The sequence below is a fragment of the Apteryx mantelli genome, chromosome 4, assembly GCF_036417845.1.
Source record: "Apteryx mantelli isolate bAptMan1 chromosome 4, bAptMan1.hap1, whole genome shotgun sequence".
Classification (NCBI taxonomy): Eukaryota; Metazoa; Chordata; class Aves; order Apterygiformes; family Apterygidae; genus Apteryx; species Apteryx mantelli.
The window spans coordinates 39,955,935-39,974,727 of NC_089981.1; the positions used below are offsets into that span (position 1 = coordinate 39,955,935).

General features: G+C 36.1%; 1 protein-coding gene across 4 annotated transcripts in view; it reads left to right on the forward strand.

The window, feature by feature from the left end:
* PDHX (pyruvate dehydrogenase complex component X) overlaps window positions 1–18,793 on the forward strand; it is a 71,268-nt gene that overhangs the window by 13,686 nt on the left and 38,789 nt on the right. For all 4 annotated transcript variants that reach the window (XR_010884134.1, XM_067296291.1, XM_067296292.1 and 1 more), the window contains exons 3-5: window positions 4,360–4,460; window positions 15,565–15,770; window positions 18,469–18,567. Coding sequence is in view for 3 of the 4 variants with exons in the window: in XM_067296291.1 (XP_067152392.1) it covers window positions 4,360–4,460; window positions 15,565–15,770; window positions 18,469–18,567 (406 nt within the window). In the remaining variant the exon portion in view is untranslated. The remainder of the gene's footprint in view (window positions 1–4,359; window positions 4,461–15,564; window positions 15,771–18,468; window positions 18,568–18,793) is intronic.

The following is an 18,793-nucleotide window of genomic DNA, read 5'->3' on the forward strand; positions in this document are numbered from 1 at the left end:
CTCATGATCTAATTAATTTTCATTAAGGGATATTTTGGAACCTCAGTTATCTTCAGCTGTCTGTACTTTGACAACTGAAAAGTAACTGACTTCTGTTAAAAATGTTTTGGAGCAGCTAGATAAATAGTCTGTGCAGTACTTCTTGTCTTCACATAGGTTGTATGTAAAGAAAATTCTGCAGAATCTGTAGAAGATTCAGCCCTCCCTGTTCTGTTAGGAGAACTTTCTCCCCCTCTCCCCTCCCTTTCTCCTATCCAGTTTAAAATTAGGGCTGGATTTTGACTTTAGTAATGGATTGCTGGGAAAAATGGTTATCGTAATGGTGGCAGTTAGTACGGGATGCACTGCAGAGTTTTAGATGACTGTAACAGTGTATCTTGTCCTCCACATTTTTAGCTTTATTACAGAGAGCTAAACATACTTGGAGAAAAGAAAATCTCTTGAAGCCTGTTAACTTTGATAGATACAATTTGATGACCTAAGTGTGTGTATTAACTTTTCTGCCTGAATAAGTCCTTTCTTTTGGCTTACCTTATAAATGTTGGTATGGCCTCCATCACCATATTACCAGAGCACTTTGCTTATGTGTGTTTTAAATATGTTGCGGGGAATGGAAAGACAGTGACTTTATACCTCATAAGTCCTCTCATAACGGACACGAGATTTTGCTTGTAAAACTTCTGGTAAGAATTTCTGAAGAACTTACAAGGAAAAATACAGCAGTGCCAATCTGTAAAAAGTAATTGCTCCGATGTTACCAAAACTTGAAGCTTCAGTTAGTAGAGTAACAAGTCCAAGATTATGCAGAGAGGAAGGAACAACTGGAAGTCCTTTTTCTGTCCATTAGTCATTATTAGTTTATCCATTAAACATATAAAACAATTCAGTTTTTAGTTTTAAATTAAATATTTAAAATCACAAAAGAAAACAAAGACAGCATCAGAGGAGTTGAAATGAATTCCAATTTGCTCCACAACACAAACAAATTAAGTTTTCCTTATTAAAAAAATCTTAGGACACAATGGCTATACAATGATTCTTCTTACTCTTCTTCCTCCTACCCCAACCCAAAAGAAAAAAAAAAAGTATTTTAATTAACATCAAATCTTATAGATGGCTGGACATTAATATAAACCATTTTAGGATTTTCATTGCTCTACTTTCTATTTAGAAACAAGACCAAAACTGAATATAGGATGTTGTCTTATTTGGCACATCTGTGACCATAATTGGTTCCCATGAACATTCTTTTCTCTGTCGATCTGGAATAAATATAATGACAACCTAAGAAAATGGGAACATAAGTTTTGAAGAAGAAAGCTAGGTGAGCTAATGCTTCTGCTCTTTCTGCAGAGCAGAACTGCAGCATCCTCCAGCGAGTTGATCATCTATGCTTAGCGGCATTAGTGAATATAAATGTTTGATAGTCTTATATATGAGAAAATAAATAAGTACTTCAGAGCAATTGAGAGAAGAAAGCTGATGGTTGCGTATGACCAGCAGGGGCCAGTAGAATACTACTGTGATCATTTTTTCTGCTCTTTGTGTAAATACCAAATGTTTTCATTTTATAGTTTCACAGGACAGGCAGATGATTTCACTACAGCAGAAGGAAAAACACTGCATTTAATTGACAGCTTTACTATTTTCCTCTCGTTGTTAATGCTGCTTCATATCGATTCCTCTGGGTAATAAAGACCATTGCTTAAAAATAAAACTGTGTTTCTAAAAACTTCTATTTATTATGTATGAATTTAGTGTTGATGAAAGATGATAGTTTGACAGCCCTGGAGACTAAAGTCCTCTTGTTATCGTGGGCAGAAAACAGAATAAACAATAGTACTAGCTGTTTCCTCATATAGTGTAACTTGACCTTATTCTGAGACATCACCTCCAGGAACTTCATTCTCTATACTCAGTCAACTTTCATTTGGTTTGTGAAGAGTACATCAAGAAATGCAGTTAGTCTTGTGATTTGGATACTTGTCTGCTAGTACCTGGATGGAGGCTATAGGCTGTTGAATGCCAATAGATATGATCCCCTAGAGGGAAACTGTGCTTTAATAGAGATCCTAATCATTCAATCTAGCTATAAGAAATTAATCACAGTGTGCACATGCACACACATGTGTACAGGATTTTTAGTGTTTTATATATAATAGTTCTCAGAGAGCTGCTGTCCAGGCAAATCCTGTTGCCAAATACTGCTTTTTTTATTAGAAAGCACAAGAACAAAAACTTTTCTCAACAAACTTCTGTTCTTTCTAATCTTCTCTATTGGGAAATCTGATTTGTAATTGACATAAAATTTGTGATATCTCCCAATGCCCGTTTTTGTCATCTCTACTGAGAAAACTATAGTCCTTTCTATTGCAGTTAGATACTGAAACACACGAGATTTTTTGTTGTTGTTGTTTTTTTTGAAGGCTACTGTGAAATAATCTTCTTAAAACTGCATTTGATCAATTTCCTTCCCAATCTATGGCCACTTCTTGCTGCTGCAGTAAAACACAAACTAACAGAAAGGTAGGGGAAAAAGTGGTTTGTCCACTGAAGACTTCCTCTTTTCTTCCCTGTGCAAGTCCTTAGGAGTCTGTAAACAGCGTGGTGCACCCAAGTTAGGAGATACATTGTGGGGAATGAACGCATGTATGAAGGTATTTATTTGCTTTGGCTAACTTACACTGTTGGAGTTACCACTGCACGTTATGTTTAATACTGAGACTGCTTTGAGTGGTGCTAAACATTTACAGGCCGATTGCAGGCTGGGGAAAGACAATGACTGAGATATGGAGTTAAGCTCCTTTATGCTTGCCTATCTTAGCTCTGTAGGTTTACACAACAATTTGATTTCTTTGTGTCTATGAAATACTTGCCTAGCGGTCCGATATACAGGCCACTTGAATTAATCATCTAGTGGAATTAAACCACTGATATAAACCTTGGAATTTTGGCTTTCTTTCATAAAATGTTTATGCTCTAATTATTGTGAAGTATGGTGTGGCAATTGGATTATTACATTAAATACTCAAGTGTTTGTGTCCTCCCTTGCCAAGTTCCAGAATAGGAACATTTTTGACTTCTAAAAATATGCATTATGTAATTGGCTGAGGTTTGAATGTTTTCATTGTTTACCACTGCAGAGGTCACAAGAATCATATAACACTTATTTTTTTGCTTCTTTCCATTCAGGTAGTCCTAAATCAGGAAATAATAAAAAGAGATGAGTTTATTTCACTTAGTTAAATATAGGTTGTAACAAGTAAACCTGTAAATACAGTTTTTTTTTCTGATGCTTAAGCACTGCAGACAGTGACAGGAAGAATTAAATGAAATGCTTAAACAGATAATACTGTTGCAGCGTTTACGGTGCTAGGGGATTATTAAAATCTTACTGTATATTAAAAATACATTCATGTGTTAGGTTTGTATGTATTGTCCTTCTTTTTCAGTACTCTGTAAGGAAAAGTGTATCATATTTTGTTGGAGGCCAAAATATTCAACAAGGTCAAGGTTTTCCAATGTAGTTTCAATTTAATGTTGACTGTCTAGTCAGTATTCAGCTGCTGAAAGAATCCAGACTCATAGCATTTTTATCATGCACCAGCAGATAGATATAGTCCTCAAAAGCGGAAGGAAAGTATACTTCAAAACAATTCTACTTATAGATTTGTGTAATATAGAAAAAGCTACTTCTAACTTTTAAGCATATTCTTATTTCACAAAATGTGTGTTTTTTAAAAAGACCTTTCTCTGGCTGTGTAAGAGGCTTAGGAAGCAAGCTTGTGGGCTTGCTGCTTGAAGTGATTCAATTTCTTGAGATTTTTATTTGTATATGTTTAATAGCGTACATACAAATTAGGGAACTGTTAACTGTGTCAATCTTTGTTGGAGTAAAAAATAATACTTAGTAACAAAAATTGTTGCTTGTGACCAGTATCTTAGAAATCATAGCTTTAAGTAGCTTACTCTGATTTATGGCTAGCAATGAATATGGAAGGCTGAGGGTTATATTCTTGGTTATGCTACTGATTTGTCATCTTGTGCAAATCAATTTCATTGTGTGTGTGCTTCCTCTTGGAAAACCTGCTTTAAACATGGTCATTTGAGATTTAATGAGTTATGTCAGTGTTCTGCTGCTGCAGTCTTTATCTCTGAATCTTAGTGTTTTTATTTGAAAATGAAAGAGATTATATCAATTAATGATTTTTTTCTTTTTTTCTGGATATCTACTATCCAGGGAATGTATTAGGAACGTAAAATGTTGGTAGTATTTGGTTAAATGTCTCTCTTCTGTAATTAAGTAAATCCAAAAGGAAGTTTAGACTAAGTATTCTTAAGTTTTGTTGTGTTTTGCAGGTGAAACAGTGAATGTTGGAGATGCTTTGTGTGAAATTGAAACGGACAAAGCAGTGGTTACCATGGAATCAAGTGATGATGGCATATTAGCTAAAATACTGGTAGGAACTTTGTCTTTCTGAGTAGGATGATGTAATTTGTCTTGATTATGTCATTTCATATGAGCATATCAGCTCAAAAATAGTTAACTTTCCTTCTTTTCAGCTTTCAAAATAATGCACTTGTTTGCATTCCTAATGAAAAATAATCGCGACGTTTATATCAGTATGAGTACTGGACTACTAAATTTGCTAAGCTAGATATGTTTAATGGATTTTCAGTTAGCAGGACTGAGTTGCATCATTTTGCGTTTTGTTCCTTATGAATTTTGTCCATGAAATAGTGCAGTTTATTACAGCTCTTGCTTTGAGTTAGAGGAAAACAAGTTGCAATCAATTAGTTGTAGGGTTGAATATTGGCTTGTACTTTACCCAGGATGCGTGGTTTTTCCATACCAGATTCTCTTGTGCTGGCCATTGCTGAAGCTGAAACGTCATACTAGATGGACTGACCCAGATGGCAATTCTTTAATTTCCTACATTTTTAAAAATTGCATCGAAGAGGTTTAATATAAAGAACGAGGACTGGAATCAATATGAAGTTCTCTAAATATCATTTTGGAGTGCATATGAATTTGTGTGTATGTGCATATATAACAGGGAGAAGGAGGCAATATATATGTATGGGTTGCTTGTGTTTGGCTTTAAATCCTGTTCTGTACCAAGACGGAAGCAGTAACAACTGGACTGCATAGATCAGGATGAAGGACTTAGTTCTAGCCCTGCGTTGCCTAAGGTTTGCTTTTTAGTCCTGTGTAATGAGGCACTATCTTATAAGTACTGTATTGTAAAATTCTTCAATTGGGCTTTATCGGGTTTTTTTGCAAGAGCTCTGACTACAGAGCAGTGTAGTGCTTCATTATCCCATCTGGACAGCTTAATCAAAGTAAGTTAGTTTTAAATTGGTGACAGAGCCAAACTTGCAGACTGTTAAGTGTTTAGAGAGTGTCCGCACAAACTGTTCTGATGGAAGATTGATTGGGATAGAGGGCAGTATCGTATAGTTGCTGTGTAGAACACCTGCCACTGACAGCTGTCTGTATATTGGCTTGACAGCCTGAAAACAACAGACAATTCCTATAATGTAATACATTTAAAATGAGCTTTTCAGGAATTCTATCTGGTGATTGACAGATCCTCCAACCACAAGAGTGAGAGTCTTCCCTATTCTCAATTCCTTTCTCAGATCCCTGATTCCTCTGTGGAATTTCCAAATAGCTTCTCTTACATAGTCTTGGCACTGGTTGATCTAGTAAAATAAAAAAGGCATAGGTAAGTAAATGTGGAAGGTATATCTCTTCCTGGGGAAGACTGAAACTCTTGTAGTTAATGTAATCTGACAATCAAGGAATTAAATTAGTATTGTTTATGAGCAGGGCAGAGATTGGTCTTGCTGCCTCTCTGTAGACAAATTACTGAAATCTGTGTCAGTTTGTTTCTCTCAAAATGGGAATTACTAGGTTTCATTTGTGGTTGTTTTTTTCTTTTAAATTCTTGACATTTCATTACTGAAATAGATTCACCTGATAATACCACTTCAGAATGGTTAACCTCTCTTGTGGCTGGTGGTGGCAAAAGGCAGGGATGCATGTGACAATACTGATAACTTTTTTTTTTTTAATTAAACAGAAGAACCTATATTTGCAGTTGCCTTTATGGTGCAAGGCTTGATCACTCATGAGAAATACACCACTATTAACATTCTGCTTGCTTTCATATGTTTTTTCCATCTTTCACATGCAAAGCTTAAAAAGATCTTTTAATCTATTATATATTATAGTTCACAGTATTAGTCAGACCTGTATATTAAAGGGTTTTGTTTTATTTCTCTTTCATATTGAGTTAATTATGCTTAAATAAGAAATAGTAATAGGTAGTCTGTGCGGTCTCAACCACATTTCGGTAGGCAGATCTAATTACCTTTGGGCTGGATCTGCACTGTATAGTAATGAATGTCTTCTAGAATTGTTAATATTTTTCAGTTGGGTAGTGGGTAACATATACTTTGAATTGTTAACGCTGTCAGGAATCACTAACCAACAATTCCTAACACCTCAGGAAGGATAAAACAATTCATAGAGCCATTTCAGCAGCTTTGACAGCCTGTGCTTGTGCTGCTTGTAATGTGAAAATTGCTCTCATTGCAGAACAGTGGCATACAATTAAAAAGAACGTTAGTGAGTAGGTGGTGAGATGCATGTGGGCTTCTAAAAGTTTTTTGTTGTTTTATAATTAGTTTGGGGGTTATATTTTGCCTCACTGGAGTTTTGAGCTTAAGAATTGTTTCAGTTTTTAAATGGAACGTTCCTCCAGTTTAGGCATTCTGTTCATATGGGTGTTTTCGTAATTGCCGTTGCCAATTTCCTAAGAGGTAAATGTCCTGCTCAGGGGAACTTACTGTATAGATTTTCATTAACTAAATGCTCATTAACATGAACTGGGGAGACGCGTGTCTTCACTGAGTTTTCTCTTCTTCCCTGAGATCCTTTATGTTCTATGGTAGAAACACTTTTTAAAATTACCATTTAAAGAAACATTTTACCATTAAAACTCTACCATATGGTAGAAACATTTTACCATTTTAATTTTACCATTATTTAAGATAATATGAAAGGTAATACTCTTTAAAATGGTTTTGTTGTGCATAATCTGTTTAAAGGGATATTAACTCATAATCTGCATACCAGTGTTGCTAGTTTTTTCTTAAAACAGTTTTTCAGAACCTAATGATAAAATAAAAATCTGATTTCAAAATGAAACATGATTCCTTTTAGGCTATAAAATCTTTTTCTTCTGAACGTATGGGGGTCAAATATCAAATTATAAATATTTTGTAGAATACAATGCATCTGAAATGCTGGAAGAAAAAAGTAAGATTTCCACTGTGTTTATGGGGAAATGTACTTAAAAGTATTTTTAGTTTTAGTTTTTCAAAGTTGTGTAAAGACCAAGCAATGATTTCTTGTCAAGCTTAAATGAGATTTTAACTAATCCATCTCTTTTTTGAAAAAAAAAGTTGTTCTTCATCCATTTTAGGTCTATATAATCCTGTCTTTTGATCCAAAAGTAAATACAAGAAGCTTGAGATTTTTCTAATTCTGTGCAATACTCTAAATCCTTATGTGGAGATGATATCCAGTATTTCAGTCATGTTCCTGAGCATGAATGCTTATATTAACAACTCTACGTAGTTGTTGGACTTTATCTAAAAATCAAATTTGATTGTTCTGTAGTTCCACATTAAAAACATGTATCAAACACTGCCCTGCAAATGTTGCTTATATACATGTAATTTTTGGTAATGAGACTATTAAAAGCTTAATAGCATTCAATTGAAATATAATAGGATTTATGGAGAGATGCTTAGTATATTCAGAAAAATGAAATAGCTCTGAAATTTAAATATCCGTTTTCTTGATCTTTGCTGTGTTCCACCATTTCATGTGTCGATACAGGTATTTCACAATCAAATTAAATTTGCATGGAAAGCTGGAAGAAGAATTCAAAACCTTGGGACTGGCTTTCCGCAGAAGCATTAGGGTGTTTCTGAAGACTGTGGTTTTGTTGGGTCCACAAGTGTTACCGGTAAAGTTTCTCCAGAAAATATTGCAGTTGTTGTCCTTGGCACTTAACTCCATTTGTAGTTCCGAAAAGTAGAGAGGTTGACTCACTTAGCCTGCTGTACAAACCTGGGAAATAATGCAGAAGGTCAGAATACAATCAGAATGGGAAACAGCAGAAAATTCTGATGACAGGATGGATAAAAAGGGATGAAGTTTGGCAGTGTAAGGTGTTGTGTCCAGGAGCTATAGATGTGTGGGTTTGAAAACAACAAGTCATTACTAATGCAACTACCAATACAGAAGATGGCTCAAATTTGCCTAGACCATTTCCTGACAGAGAGTCCTTAGGTACTATGACGCTGTTTTATATTCATATTAAAAAAAAAAAAAAAAATCATTGAAAGTAAATCATTGTACAAAAGTAAGCTGACTTATGTATTCTCTTACTGCAGTGGCCACAAAGAACAGCTGATTACTATTCCATTTATCACAGTCATTTATGTGGTGAAAGACTCTTAACGTATCTTTGCATGTTATTCTCTTTTGCAAGATTGAAAAAAACTAAGTTTTTCAACCTCAAAAGGATTGTTTTTAAAATCTCTTACTCCTCTATGTTCCGTTATGATTCTCCAGGCTCTCTCTAACAATTTGTGTTGGAAGTATGGTTCTCTAAACTGGATTAAATATTCTATCTAAAGTCTCTTCAGCACTTCAGAGGGTGAAACACTTCTTGGATAAATGTAACATATGCCACGCTTCTTTTGCCCTTCCCTTTTGCAACAGTGTCTACAATGACTCCTGTTCAGTTTGTAATCCTATGTAATCTCGGAGCCTTTTCTGCCAAAGAGATCTGTCTACTTATTTTTCTTTTTGTGTTTGTGAATTTGATATTTTCTTCTTGACTGAAAAAGGCTGCACTTTTCTTCCAGGAACTATATCCTGTACTTCAGGGACTAATAATGAAAAAATCTATTCTAAATTGTTAGAACATATCAGGTAGAAATAACAAAGGAGGAAATGATGTCTCTCATCATGTCACCAGTGTGATGTATTCGTGATAAAAGTAAATATAATTCTAGTCTTACTTCTGTCAAGATGTTGCTAGAAGAGATCAGAAGCTGTTAATGGCAGTGTGCAAGGCACTGGTTAGATCTCATTTGGGTTCCTGTAAACAGTTCTGGTTACCCGCTATCGCAAAGGATAAATTTGCACAGGAAAGGTGCTGAGCAGAACTAATCAGGAGTTGGCTGGGGCTGGGGGATCTTGAGCCTAGCAATGTAAATAAAGGGTCTGATTGAACCCAGACCAGGGTGGGGGGACCACTTGCTGGGCAGCACGTGATAAGCCTGTGGAAGGTGTGGTATGAAGAGGTACCTACAGAGACAGAAGCATGAATCCTTCCTTCTGAAATAATTTCTAGTTCTAAAACAGTACAGTTGCTTGTTTTTAACAATTTTGGAATTTTTTTAACTCCCTTGCACTAAGATAGTATTTTACAAATGGGCATCTAAGGAATAGAGAACTTGGATTACTTCAGTGAGGTCGCAGAGGAGACTCATGCACAGGCAGGGATTTGAATTCCCTTATTAATTTAAGATCAGTGGCTTAATCACAGTACCATCCATCCTTTGCTATCCATTTCTTAACATCTTACGAAGTGTGAAAACAATTTTCTTACTGAAGGTGAATAATTATCCTAATTGTTCTTCTATGCTCCTTTTTTTAGGCTAGATCTGTGAAAGTTGGATTCTGCTCTAAAACAACAGTTTAATTAAAATTATAGGAGATAACCTACCCATATTATCGGTGTCAGCTAAACGGTGTTATCCTAGTAACTGTCCTACAATTATAAAGAACTAAGATTATGCTCTGAAAGAAAATATTGTTGAAAGCAAGCTGTTTTATAGAAGATATTATGTTATTTGGTCAGGTTGGTCTTTTTTAGGGAATATCTGCACAAGAGGCGTGGATTGCAGAAGTATGTGCAGACACATTGATATTAGTTGCAATCTAGCTATATTGGAGAACATAGAATGGACATAACTAAGTACAAGTTTGCTGAGCAGGCAGTGGCCTGGACAGACTCCCTGCCTGCCCACCGTGAGGCTTGTGGTTCTGCTGCTGTCGCACAAGCTAGCTGGGTTGGTACGTAAGGTTGCTTATCCCTGCTACAGCTGTGTTTTCTTACAACAGCATGTATTTACATATTTATCATTTGTAAAAAGGAGAGTACGTTCCTCTGTATGGGAGATTTTTAAGAAGAGATGGTAAGTTTAGCATCTTCCTTTTTTGTGTGAACGAGGGGAACGTCATTTGCAAAAGGGAAAACATCAGAATAGGTGCTTTTGTGGAGAGGGGGATGTAAGATGCAACAGCTGTAAGGGAAGCGTGCTAGCCTAGCAGGACTTGCATCTCATAAGAAATTATCATTTGAGTGTAATTTCTGCAAGATAATTTGCATTTTAAACACTAATTTGTATAAATGAGTAAGAACTTCTTAAAACTTTTCATTCTTTTAATTTGCATTGTTTAATAGTAATTTTCCCCAGTTGGACTTTTTGGGGAGTTTTTTGTTTGCTTGTTTATTGGGGTTTTTTGGCACCTTGATGAAATAGACATTGAAACTCCTGAGTTCTTGTGTTCAGCTGTGGAGAAACTCATCTAATAATTTCAGAGTATATTTTGCTATTCCAGGGAAAAATCTCACATCAGATTTTCAATTTTCAAATCTATTTTTAGTCCTCATATCATTATTTTAAGAACTGCTAGGTGGGTGATACTTCTGCTGTCTTTAATTCTCTTCAATTTGGAATGTGTCTGAAACTTATTTTGCATCTAATAGCCTCAGCAGAAAAGTGTGTAAGCTCCTCTTTTTTTTTTTTTTTAATATATATGAAGTTCCTATTCTGCCTTCACAGATGCTGTTTTGTTAGATTTGTTAGAGTGTTTCCCTGAGAGATGTTAAGGAAAGAATAGTAGACACCGGTACTGATGTGCCAAGTGTCTTTAGCAAGTGTTTCCCAATAACTAGGGGTAGCATTAGTATTTCAGAAGTTGTATTTTTCCTGTTTCCTCTTTTATATTCTAAATATATTCCAAATTCCAAAATTTCCTTGCATGTATTTTGCTGTTGTGGTGTGCTTTTTTTGGAGGGGGAGAGGGGAGAGGAATGGATCAAAACCAGACTTCTCCAGCAACTACATGATGGAGGCAGTATCGTGGAGCAGTGATATTCAACCTTAGTCGAGTTATCCACATCATCCAGTAACAATCAGACACTGAGAGCTGGGTCTGAGAAGGAGATGGCGAATAGCTATAATGTCTCTCAGGTTGTTTAGGGCAAGAGAGGCAGCTTTACTGGAGTAGCATGAACAGATTTTTATCTAGACCTAATCTTTAATGGACTCTGCTAATCATCCTTTCGGGAATCTAGAAATGGTGAGCTTTTCAAATACCTTGCATATTGGAGTATGGAGTAAATGTAGGCACAGGTCTTATTCCAGTCTCTTGAGAACTATAGAATTACATAAACCTGGTGTATTTGGGAAGTGAAATAATAGGGGAGCAATAGGATCTGAAATTCTCTGAATTTTTTTTTCGTATCTCAGGTATGATCCTTAATATTCCTTCTGCAGTATCCAGTGCTGTATTAGGTATTTAGTAGATTTTTGTGTGATATTTATAACATAAAGCTCTTAGGTTTGTGGATGGGGGAGACGATTTGTTGTTGGAAAGGAAAGCTATCCTTCCAAAGAATGCTCAGAAGTTTTAGATGTGGTATGGAGAAATTAGGAATAAGTGTAATGCATTTGAGTTGACAGCATTTGCTCAAGTTTACTCATTTCCTAAAAGAAATGAAAAACAGTTTTATGTCCATTGGTGCCAACTACAGTTCTGAGTTCAGAACGGGAAAACTGAGTCAGATAAACACAAACTGTTTGCCTAAAGCTCTGTTTTATGCCGTAAAAGATGTAATGTTCATTAGATTAAGCTAACTTAGAGTTTCATTATTTTTTAAGTTTTTTTTCTTCTTGACTGTACAGTGCAGTATGTATGGTTTAAGAAAGAGCAAAATAAAATACATACACATGCATATATTCTATTCCTTTTCTCTCTGGAGCTCTTGTTAATGATCAAATCTGTTTCACTATAAAATGCAGTAAAAACTTAAATGAGTGAAGGAAAGTTTTAGGGCAATTTCAGGATGGTGATTATTCTTTCAGTGGAGTTGCTTCTTAAATTAACGCTGCCTATTTTTTCCCTAAAATACTTCTTAGTTCAATTTGGACTGAGAACAGAGGATGAATGATTGTTCTGAAGATTTAATATCCATTACTATTTTCTCGATCATGCCTTAAATGTTTCATGACAATGGGTATGAACTGAAACTGCTTTGTATAAACCTTCATCTGTAAAGTGGACCAGTGTAAGTTCCTGCTGTGTTTCTCACCAGTACAGGGGAAAAACATCTACCTTGATGTGTGTGTCTGTGTCTAAAGCACTGTACTGCTGTGGCAACAGCTCAGAGGGAACTTTAAGTATTCAGAGGAATAATCTCCTCCAACGTTTCTCTCTATCCTGGCTCATCTATGCTTTGTTGCTATGTCAGCAAAGTTACGATCCTTTTGACTGATCTTGGATATGTGGCTGCACAGAGGAAGTAGCTTCACAATACTTCTGTTTCAGCTCTTTCTATATCTGAGATTCAAGAGTTTGTGGAGATTTTATGCAGAGGGGGTCTCCTTCTGGTATTGTGAATTCTGAAAATGTAGAAGTCATGAGTCAAAAATCCAGGAGGTGAAAAATTAAGCAAAATAATAATTTTTTTGTCTCTTCTAGTTCTTGGGCTGCAAAGGCTGTGTGTTTAAAATAAAAATATACGTGTGCACACAAACAGACTTTTTTTAGTATAAACTCTGCAATCACAGAAAAATTAGGAAAACTGGAATTTTCACATAATTATTCATCTTCAGGAGTGGTGAATATCAGAAAAAGCACGATAGGCCCACTACAGAGAGTGAGAGTTGACAGTTGATGGCTTTGAACGCTCATGTAATGCTGGGTCACAAAAAAAGCCTAAGTAGTAGAAACATTCCTGCACGTTTGTTCAGCTCTCTCTGAATTTCTGCATGTGTCTTCGTAGCACAGTTAAAGTACTCTGATATCAAAATACCAATAAAAGCATGACACCACAAAGGCATCATAATGTTTATTCGTCTATTCAGTTACAATATGTAGACTGCTTATAAAAATAGAAGTGTTCTTCATTACATGTACAAGCCTTTGTAAAGAAAAGAGAACACATGCCAAAAAATATTGGTTTATTCCCATTCTGTTTAAGAAAAAATATAAATTTATATATATAAATATTAATGTGTTATGGAAAGTATTTTTAAGTTATGGGTTTTACCTGTTTTGCATTGTCATTGGTATGACTCAGTATCAAAAATCTGAGCATTATGCTGATTTGATACACATTTAGTTTTCTAAATGCCTTGTTCAGTGCAAAGTATGATAATGCTATAAAACTAAAGTGAAAAATTTTGGTATTTTGTATGTTGGTTTCTTTTTTTTCCCAGTTCTTGTGTTTTGGTGATTAGGTCAGGGAGATTGTGTTTGCACTGGCTTCAAGCTGCTGTTTTATTTGATTATGAGTGGCAGTAATTTGATATGAATAGCTTGCAGCAGTGTGTGTTTTTTTTTTTTTTTTTTTTCTTTTTTGTGGAGTGACACATCTGCTTATTAGTGGGTCTTTCTGTGATAGGATTCTTCAGCATTAGCCTAAGCAGTTCAGGATTTTTGGTTGCCATTCTGCGTCCCCAGGTACTTTAAACTCATCTCAATAAAAACAAAATACGTTCAAGTCTTGACTGACACTTCAGACTTTCTTTTTCTCTCAAATCAAGCTAAGAAGTTCAGAATATTAATGAAGAAGAATGCATCAAGAGATCAGCACAAGAAATGTTGATTTAAATCTTAGGGATTTTTCATGTAATAACTGCTGTTAAAGAATAAGAGTTACACTAAAATTAACCTGGTGTTTGGGGGCGGGGAGGGAAGGGGACTGACAAAACTGAAGATGTGAAATGTTTTATCAGAACATACTCAGATTGGCTTTCCTGTTCCTACTTTGGTCTAGTGTTGACCCTTCCAAGGAGAGAGAAGGAAAAGCCTATGAAATCTGAAACGTTCTACTAGTGGAGTTAGTATCAGAGCAATGTGCAGAGAGCAAACCTAGATAAGAGTAATAAAAATCTTGTGTTTGCATCTGCCTATGACAGCTTCTACGGTTTACAGCAGTCTGTCTTATTTATTAGACTGCTAAGCATCTAGAAAACCTGATTAAAGTAATTAGAACAATAGGCTCCCTGATACTCTGAATATTTTGTGCTTCGTGTCCGTTTTTTAGTTTAGGTTTTGCTAATGTCTACTAGTAATTTGTAAAATGTCAGCATTACAGATACATACCAGCCCCCTTTGAGACAAGGGTGTGCTCAGTATGGCTTTATGGCAGAGATTTAATGTCTGTTTCCTTTGTTTAGAGGTCAGTTCTATCTGGCCTGTACGATCTAACTTGTATCTGGCTACCTGTGGTCCCAAAAGGCTATTTTGCCATCTGGCCAGATGCCCTGGGAATGTTACTTCTTTTGAGGGCGTGGAGAGTTGCACTTCTACTGCCATTCTCCTACATTACTCTGTTGAGGAGCCCTTCATTAGGTTGTTAAATTGATGTGGCCACCATGCTTTGATCTAAAGCATCACAGGGCTATTCTGGCTGTGATGCAGATGCATTTTTTTTGTTTTAAAGGAACATCTAGAACAAATCTGCCTTATCCCGTCTAATTACAGCATATTTACCTTTCTGTCAGATTTCTGTGCAGATGTTCTCCAAAACAGTGGTTTACGTATCATAAAAGTGCTAGTACTTTCCTGGTGGACTGACTTCTTATTTGGCACGAGTTGTGTTAAAATAGTCATATTTTACAGGGAGAAGTTAGAACAGGAGTCAAATGTTATCTTTTCAAAAAGAAGTAATGGGGCACTACTATTGTTGTGGTTTTTGCAGGTTTTGGTCTCTTTTTCTTTTTTGCTTGTCCCTTAGCTTCTGAACTTACAAGGCTGTGTTTTAAAGTGCAACAATGCTAGGTATGGTGTAGATATCGCAAGATACAGTTGCCCTATCTAGCTCAAAATTTTCAAACTTAGTTGCCGGAGATTCAGCATTCACATTCATTTTCAGTAGCTAGTGTGCATTCTTAGAGGTACTCAGTAGCCTGTAACTTGCTCACTTTGAATTCTGAGTCCTAACTTCAGATGTATGGGATTTTTGGGGCATAAGTTAATATTTCTCCATACTTTTATAATAGCAACTGTTGTTAATTTCAGTCACAAGTTTTCATTATTAATAGTAGAGATAGAACTGGAGATATTTTCCTGACAAAGTGTCATTAATATGACTGAAATTTTCACATCTACCCTTTTTTAGTCATACTAGTCTAGACAGTGCAATATATAACTTAATGTTCTCATTGCCTTAAATTTAGGTGGAAGAAGGAAGTAAAAATGTACGCTTGGGCTCACTAATCGGTCTGCTGGTAGAAGAAGGACAGGACTGGAAGGCGGTTGAAATACCAGCTGATGCTGGTGATCCATCTTCTCTGGCTCCACCAGCAGCTGCGCTTACCTCAACTCCTGCAGGTCCTTCAGTTTCAGCCCCTCCTAAGCTGGAACATCACCCTGGAAAACTGCAGTGAGTTTCTGTATTCACTATGAAATGGAATCGTTACTTAGTTACATCAGTAGAGCTGCACCAAAAAGAATCTTTTGAAATCAAAGAATCTTTGTCCCATTTCATTTTGTGTTAAGCTGTTATTTAAGAGGCTGTTTAAGTGCATATGAGTATTAAAACTTGCCTGCCCAGAATATTTCTTTGTTTATAAGCCCAATAAATCAATTCAAACAGTTTTATTAGAATGCCTTCTATGGTATGCTTTTATTTTGACATGTGATCGCATTATGAAGGATTCTAAACTTGAGATGAGGGAAAAATTGTGTTTTTGTATGATGGACCCTAATACTTATGCACCAGGTCAGTTTACCTACAATTACCTATAATTATAAAAAAGAACAAACAACAAATGGCACACTCCAAAACCTTTCCAAGCTCTCATGCTTTCTGATATTTAAAACAAGTTATTCTCTCCCTCCCCCCCTTTCCCCAATAGAGTAATGTGGAAAATGCAAGCCTCTGGGTTTATTTGCCCTTTGTTAGTGTTTTGTTAATTTGTCAGGGCAACATGAGTACTGAAAACATCTTAGAGGGGGAATAAATTAAGCCCAAAGTGCTAGCCATGTATCAGGAATGTATAAATCACTGGTCTGTGTTGTAGATTGTTGCTTAAAAATTGCTGTAGATAATACTAACTGAAGAGTTTTATTCATAACCACAATATGACTTTAGAATTTACAGAAGTCTATCGCGAAGATTCTGACTACATAGTCATGGTGGTTGTGTCATTTAGAATCAGTACCAAGTCAAACAACTGTGTAATTCCCATTTAGAGCTGATTGCATTTACATCTAAAAGCTGTGAAATCGTAGCCTATTAAAGGAAAGAATAGGGAACTGTGATTTTTGGTAGCATGTGCTACTTGATGAACTGTTCTGTTTGGTGTGTTGTGGGGGGGGGGGGCGGGGTGTGGTGTGTGCGTGTTTGTTTTAACCTCCTTGTCTTTATATGTCTGGATTGCTATGTTTTCTTCTGCTATCAGCACGTACACTGTTCTAATGCAGGTGGAAGACATGTGGAAACTAACTGAGGTCATTGCCCAAATGTTACCTGTAGTAGGAGGAAGATAAAAGCACTTGAAAGGATTAAGTCTTGTATTTCAGGGCTAAAGAATGTCAGGGCTGCAGCTGTTTCTCTGCAGCTGTTAGAGTTATATTGGCGTCTTTGGAATGATATGATCATTAGTGACACTTTTTCTTTTTTTGACAAGGGCTTATGGACAGTTTTTAAAATTCAATGTGGTGCAAATATTGTCTCCTTTAGGAAATAATGATTTGGAGCTACTTCACTGGACAGCAAAGAGCCAGTAAGATGATTAAGGCACTAGAGCATCTCTCATATGAGAGAGCTGGGACTGTTTAGCTTGGAGAAGAGAAGGCTGAGGGGGGAATCTTATCAATGGGTATAAATATCTGAAGGGAGGGTGTCAAGAGGATGGGGCCAGACTCTTTTCAATGGTGCCCACTGATGGGACAAGAGGCAGCAGGCACAAACTGAAACACAGGAAGTTCCATCTGAATATGAGGAAAACTTTTTTACTAAGAGGATGACTGACAACTGGAACAGGTTGCTCAGAGAAGTTGTGGAGTCTCCATCCTTGGAGATATTCAGAAATGGTCTGGATACCTGAGCAGCCTGCTGTAGGAGATCCTGCTTGAGCAGGCGGATTGGACTAGATGCTCTCTAAAGGTCCCTTCCAACCTCAACCATTCTGTGATTCTGTTCTGAAATCTGGGTGAAACACTTGAAACTAAGTACTTGCTACTTTATGAAAATGTTGCCACTTTTATATCTAGGAGTTCTGAAATCTGTTGATTGCTTTTTTTTATTATTTTATTTTTTCCCCCTCATATCAGAAATCAAATTATGATAAAGTAACATATGATACTCTATAGCTTATGTACAGTTCTTTGTAGTTGAGCACTATTTCTGCCTGGATTGTTACTACTAACCATATCTTGTCTAGGTCAAGATGACAGGCACAGGTTTACTAGTATATCTTAGGTATATGATGAATGAAATATTTGACTGCAGGAGGGTTTGATATTTAATCTTTTAAAGTAGATACTGAATCATGCAACTATATCTGTATGACTTTTGCTCTCTAAAAGAGCAGCTGTTTCATTAAATCAGTCCTATAAAATAAATGCAGAAGGTGAAATTGAAGCTAGAATAAAGGTAATGGCATAATTAAAACTAGGCTGCATTAATGATGCAACTGCAACTACCCAAACAAATAAGAGATGAGCAACCCTCTTGTCTGAGATCCTGAAACTCATTTTTTTTTATGTTACCATGGACAAGCTGATCTTAAAGCATGTATTTGGCTCCATACTGTGACCCTTTTTCAGAAGAATCTGCCAGTATATTGCATTGCTGCTGTAAGATGGAAATTTGGAGATGAGTTTTCTGCTATTTATTTTGACCCCTTTGGAGTCATTGTTCCATGTTTTGAATTCAGTTTTGCATTAAAACTTGATGAAGGGGTTCAGTGTGACTTCAGTGTTAGGATCACAGCCTTTTTACAGATCTCCTCTTCCCCAGGAGCTGCTCTGATTCTGAAATACAGCATATGGTGTATCATTTCTGTTGATATACGATAGATGAAAGAAGTTAACTTTATTGTTTATATAGCTTATTTTCCTCCTCATTTCTTTAGGATTCGCTTAAGTCCTGCCGCTCGCAACATTCTGGAGACTCATGGACTAGATCCGAGCAATATTACACCTTCTGGGCCCCGAGGAATCTTCACTAAAGAGTATGTAGATATTGCAGTAAAGCTACAACCTTTTGTTCCTTTACTTCTTCCTTTGAACCTAGTCAATTTTCATGAACTTGGAAGCCCAAAAAATTAAAACCCACTTTTTTTTTTTTTCAATCTTTTATGGAGTGATTGCTTAGTAAAATTTGACTTAGTCAAGAAGATGTGGAGAATAGGTTGGAGAATACTGTGAGAAGCCTGTAACTTTTTTTTATTATTAATT